At 52.8% G+C, this 5,631-nt stretch overlaps 1 protein-coding gene across 1 annotated transcript in view; it reads right to left on the reverse strand.

Moving 5' to 3' along the window:
• ATG16L2 (autophagy related 16-like 2) overlaps positions 1-5,631 on the reverse strand; it is a gene marked incomplete at its 5' end in the record, with an annotated part of 15,553 nt that extends 9,922 nt beyond the window's left edge. Inside the window, 4 exons of the mRNA XM_014540372.1 lie at positions 29-102; positions 2,918-3,020; positions 3,775-3,874; positions 5,559-5,631. Coding sequence (XP_014395858.1) covers positions 29-102; positions 2,918-3,020; positions 3,775-3,874; positions 5,559-5,631 — 350 coding nt within the window. The remainder of the gene's footprint in view (positions 1-28; positions 103-2,917; positions 3,021-3,774; positions 3,875-5,558) is intronic.

A 5,631-nucleotide genomic window follows, 5' to 3' on the forward strand; every position in this document is an offset into this window, starting at 1 on the left:
CCCCTGCGCTCGCCCGCCGGCGCCTTACCTGCCCTGCCGCTCCTCCAGCTCGGACTCCAGGGCGCCCAGGGCTGCGGTCTTTTCCACCACCTGGTAGGCCATCTGGGGGCGGTTAAAGGCCAGACTCTGGGCCTCTTTGTAGAGCTTCAGCCAGGGTCTGCTGCTGCACCCACCCGCTCCCTTACTGAAAAGCAAGCTGAGGCACAGGTAGACTTCGGGTCTGGCCCGAATGCACTGCTGTTTCATGGAGCGATGGAAGGGACTTAGGCCCTGAAGTCTAATCCCTGCGTGTCAGTCTTGGCGTGGCCATTTATTTTTCTCTGTGACCCAGGGGTGGTCATTCAACCTCAGCCTTCTGTTATCTCACCTATAAAATGGGAATGATGGTGCTGGCCTTATAGGGTAATACGGAATTATTATGAGAAATCGTTTTTCAAATAATGGCAAATTTTTTAATAGAGCACTTATGTGTTCCATGCCTTGTTCTGAGCATTCTACACATATTAATTCTTAATCCCCATAACATCAGTCTGAGGTAGGTGATGCCATTCTCCACATTTTACAGAGGACATTGACACAGAGAGGTTAAGTGCCTTGCCCAAAGTCACACAGCTAAGTGGCAGAGCTGATATTGGACCCCAGGCCACCGAACATTATGCTCCAAGTAAAGGGCTGGTCTACAGGAGGGGTTCGAGGGTTGTGGGTTCTGTTCCCCTGGCCTACTGAACAGATCCCCCAGAGTAAGAAGGAGCCCTGAGCAGAGGCACGCAGCCTAAGAACAGGAATGGACTATAAGAGGACCCGGCCCAGAATAAATGCTGGAGCTGCCCCACCGCCCAAGAGTGGGGGTGAGGGTCATCTTATCTGTGCCCCTGCCTCACGGAACAGTCCTTCAGCCAGGAGCTGGGGAAGCCACAGAGATCAAGTTCAACTCCCACCTCTTGGAGCTGAGGGATCAGTGGGAGAGACAGGCCCCAGACAAAGCAGTTCCCACCAGTGTGGCGAGAGGAACCTGAGGAAATACCCTAGGCTGGGGCTCTACTGGTAACCTGTTCCTGTGTTCTCACATGGGCGGGCCTGGGGAGGGATGGATTGAGGAGCAAGGTTGGTGCTGTCCACCTGCACTGACATTACTCACTCTCTGGGCCTGGGGAGGGGCCCAGCACACACAAGGCAGGGAGACCTGCTTTCATACCTGGCCCAGTTTATAACATTTATAATTCCTTTCACCACTAAGCAATCTGATCACCACTTCCACTTCCTCACCTGTCATTTACTTGCATTGATATCTTGGTACTCAGTTTTGTTTTGTTTTTTTTTGTCGTGTTTTTTTTTTATGCTTTTCAATATTCAAATAATAGAGATGGAAAACAGATTAGCTGCTAACAGGAATTAGGGATGGTTGGGGCAGAGGGATAAGTTGTGACTAAAATAGGGCAGAGAGAGATCTCTGATGATGAAATAGAGCCGTATCTTAATGTTCACACAAATCTACACATGTGACAGAATCACAAAGAACTACAGACAGTTCACACCAATATCAATTCCCTGACTGTATGTGCTGTAGTTACAGAAGATGTAACCGATGGGGGAAACTGGGTAAAGGGTACACAGGTCCTCTCTGTACTGTCTTTGCAGTTTCCTGTGAATCTATAATTATTTCAAAATAAAAAGTCAAGTAATAGTAATAATACATGTTGGTTGTGATCATGTGAAACAGTGCAAACAAAGGAAAAGCCCCTCCTCATCCCCTGGTATATCCAATGGGAGCTGCCTGGTGTGTGCCTGAGGAAAGAAGGAGAGGGAGTGCTGAGGGCAAGGGGTGTGGGAGGGATCCCATACAAAGGGAACTATGAGCTCAGAGATAAGAGAGTGGCAGGATATATATATACCAAACTGATAATGGGGAGGGGGGTGAAAGAGGCTCTTACTTGTTTGTATTCTATGGACTTCTGTTCTCTTGAAATGTTCACAACAAGCATATATATTACTTTTTCTCTAATGGAAGTCACTTTTATTATTAAAATATATCACTCTGAGTGCCGTATGAAGAATGGATGGGGGTGCCAAGAGAGGAGTCATCCAGGGTGGAATGAGGTCAGTTTGGACCAGGCCAGACATGGTATAGGAAACAGAAGTAGATTTCGAGGCAGGATCCATGATCTGGTGACTAGCTCAGAACAGAGGGCTGGGAAGGGTCAGGGGTGCCCCCAGGTTTCCAGCCCTGTGACCACTAATGGAGGGGTGCATGATCCACCTCATTCATCACTTAGCCTACAGATATGCATTAGCATGGACTGTGGAGACAAGCCCCAGGGACACAGTGGAGGCAAACCAAAAGCATTCCAGGCCTTGGGGTGCTCAGAGCCCAGAAGGGGGTTCAGATGTTTGAGAACCACTTCTCAAATGTGAAGTTGTGACTACAAGACGCTGAGGGAGAGGCTCTCACTGCATTCATAGCCCCATTCCCACACTAGTTAGGCAGGTGACTTGGCATGCTGTAACTGGGCATAAGTTTACTGGTCCATCAGTCTCCTCCAGTAGACTTGAACCTCCATAAGGCCAGGTCTTGTTTATGCTGCATTCCTGTGCCTTGCATGTAGCAATTGTCAATAAATATGTGTTGAAAGAATGGAGAATGCCCGGCCAGCGTGGCTCAGTGGTTGAGCGTCGACCTATGAACCAGGAGGGCTGAACTCTCACCTCACTTCCTCCAATTGCTGTTGGAGCCCACTTCATCCTGGGCTGCCAGAGCCAAGCTAGAGAGCATCGGACTGTCTGGCCTCAAGGCACTGGACTTGGGGACTTCCCTCTTTTGCTGGCTCCCTTGGACTGAATCTTCCATCCCCCAAAATCCTAGATCCTGGCCCCACTACGTTGTCTCTCAGACCACATTCTCAGACCCTGCCCAGCCTACCTCACCACAGACCAGCCGAAGTCCCTCCTTCTCCTCTTGCCATTTCACCCTCAGAATGTCTGGTGATGGGACTTGGTCTGAGTTAGACCACGACTCCTCCTCCCTGCCAACCAATCAAGAGAGTGGTGCTCATTGTCCCTCCATTCACCCAGGCCATGTGCATGAAAAGCCTGAGACCAGAATCATGAACTTTCTCCTAGAAAGGTGGAAGCCAGAAGAGGAAAGCGCACATTTCCAGCAATTGAAGCTGTCCATGACTCAGCTCTGGGAGTCCCCCAGCCTTGGTTTCCATGGTCAGGACCCTCCTTTAGAAGCACCTCCCAACTCTGAGCCCCAACCCATTCTTGATTCTCATCTTCACTCCCTCTTCGGAATAGGTAGCAAGACCCTTTCTGTAGGCATCGGGTAAAGAATTAGGGATACAGTCCTGGCTGGGAAGGCTCAGTTGGTTAGGGGTTCAATCCCCAGTAGGGGGTGTGCAGGAGGCAGCCAATCAATGATTTGCTATCATCGTTGATGTTTCTCTCCCTCTTCCTTCCTCTCTCTGAAATCAATAAAAAAGTATTTTTTTAAAAAAAACGAGAGAGATAGAGACAGGAAAGGGGAAAAGATGTGTGGGGGTGGGAAGGGAAGGAGATGGGACAAATGCAGAGATGGACTGAGATGGGTAGGAGAGAAGGACTTTCAAAGCAGCTGGCCTGGGGGAAGGCTGAAGAGCTTACATACCCCTCCCCCCGGGTAGCAGACAGGGGCCAATGAGGTGCCAGGGAGAGAATGGACCCAGCATAGGCAGTGGGGGCAGGGCCTAGGCACAGGCAGCCCATTGTGACCACAACCACAAGCATGCATACACTCACCAAGGGCCCTGGTGGGGGACCGGAGTGACATCGTTTGGCTCTGGCTGCAGCTTGTCTGAGAACCGGGCCAGCAGTTCAGCCTTCTCTAGGAGATGGTTATCTAGGGGTGCAAGAGGGTGAACCTGGGGCAAAGACACTTACCAGCAAACTCCAGACAAAAAGGTTCCCTGTCTGGCTGGGAAGGCTGCAGGAGCCCAGGAGTGCCAATGGGAGAGCTACTGGCAGATTGGGTTCGACCCCTTCCTTAAGGAGCGTTCATACAGCTCCACCAGGACCTTCAGCCTTGGCACAGCATCCTCACAGCACTAGCCTCCAGACCCTCCCAGGAGAAGACCTGCTTTCCCAGAAGGATGACCACCACTGGGGAAGGGTCCTGAGAAAGGAAGGGGCCAGGGTTGAACCCCCAGCCCCAGGGCAGGGCCTGGCCACAGAGAATGTTCTGAAACACACAGCTCCACCTGCCCATGGCCTTACTTCCCCTCCAGGGACTTTCTGGATGAAAAACAATCCTGACTTTCCCTGGTAGAGTTGGAAGGTTCCTCTCCCCTCCCATCCCCACCCTCCTCCAGCCCCACCCACCATCCCAGCCAAAACAGAAAGCCCTTGAGCAGTTATCCAGCAGACCTCAAGTTCAGTAGTTTCTGCTACAGACCCTGAAACACACCTCCTCCACACCCACCGTGGTCACTTCCTCTTTTTTCACCAATTCCAGGATAAGGTGGAGGTGACAAGCCCAGGCCTAGCTCCGCAGCAACTTTCCCCCTCCATGTCTCACCTCCAAACCCCAGCCCAGCCCTCAGGGCACTGCACTGGCCCCCCAGCAAGTCTAAAGATGCCATTTTGCCCAGTTTATGGGTGAGAAATCTGAGGCTGAGGAATATGATCTGCCCAAGACCACAGAGAAGACTGGGCTTTAAGTGTGTCTGATTTCAGCCCTTGAGTCTCCCCAGGCCCACACATTTGCAGCTGGTGGGGGGAGGTTTGGTGAGGGAGGATTGATTAAACTTCAGCCAAGATTAGGCCCAATGATGGAGCTAGACTCTAGCTGCTAGAGGGATTGGTGACCAGAGAAGTGACCAGAAGCCCTGCACAGAGATGCACACCTGTTTATCTCGCTTGATCTCCATACCCCTTCCTGACCAGCTACCCAGAAACAACTCTGTGACCGTCTGATTCCAGGGCTCAGCTAGCTCCCTCCTGCAGCCTGGGGCCTCCGTTTCTCCCTCCGGCCAGCGTTGGCTGGGCACAGAGGCACTCCAAAAACCTGAGCCAGGATCACCTACCTGTGGCAAAGCCTGAGACTCTGAGCTTCCTCCCTAGAGATTCAGTTTCACTCCTTTCCTCAATTAGCTAAACAGTAGTTGCTCTGGACAGTCCCACCTCCTTTCACTGGGCTATGGGGACCAGATGGACTGACCAGGCTCTACCTTAGGGACCGCCCGGCAGGGGGAAGCACAAGAGACCCTACAACATCAACACTGGCTGACCGGTGCCTCCTCGGAAGCACAGCTCACGGAGCAGAGCCGGGCCCAGAGGGGCGAGGAGAGCAGCGGCATGAGGAGGAGCTGCGTCCAGGACGGCGCTCTGAGCAGAGCCTGAGCTGGAAGGGGCAGGGATGTGGCCAGTCGGAGACAGGGCGTCACAGATGGGGGTGCAGCAGGCCCCAGGCCTCGGAGACGAGAAGGCACTGGTGCACTTGCGTCACCGCTGGAGAAACCAGACACATTTTCCCGCAGCCCCGTCCCCTCCGCAGCCGTCATCCCAGCCCCACGGGGCGCACTCACAGGCCGGCACCAGCTCCAGGAAGAGCGCCTTCTGCGTGCGGTCCCGCTGGCGCAGCTGCCGCACGATGTGGCG

Source organism: Myotis brandtii, unplaced genomic scaffold, assembly GCF_000412655.1.
Source record: "Myotis brandtii unplaced genomic scaffold, ASM41265v1 scaffold244, whole genome shotgun sequence".
NCBI classification, from domain to species: Eukaryota; Metazoa; Chordata; class Mammalia; order Chiroptera; family Vespertilionidae; genus Myotis; species Myotis brandtii.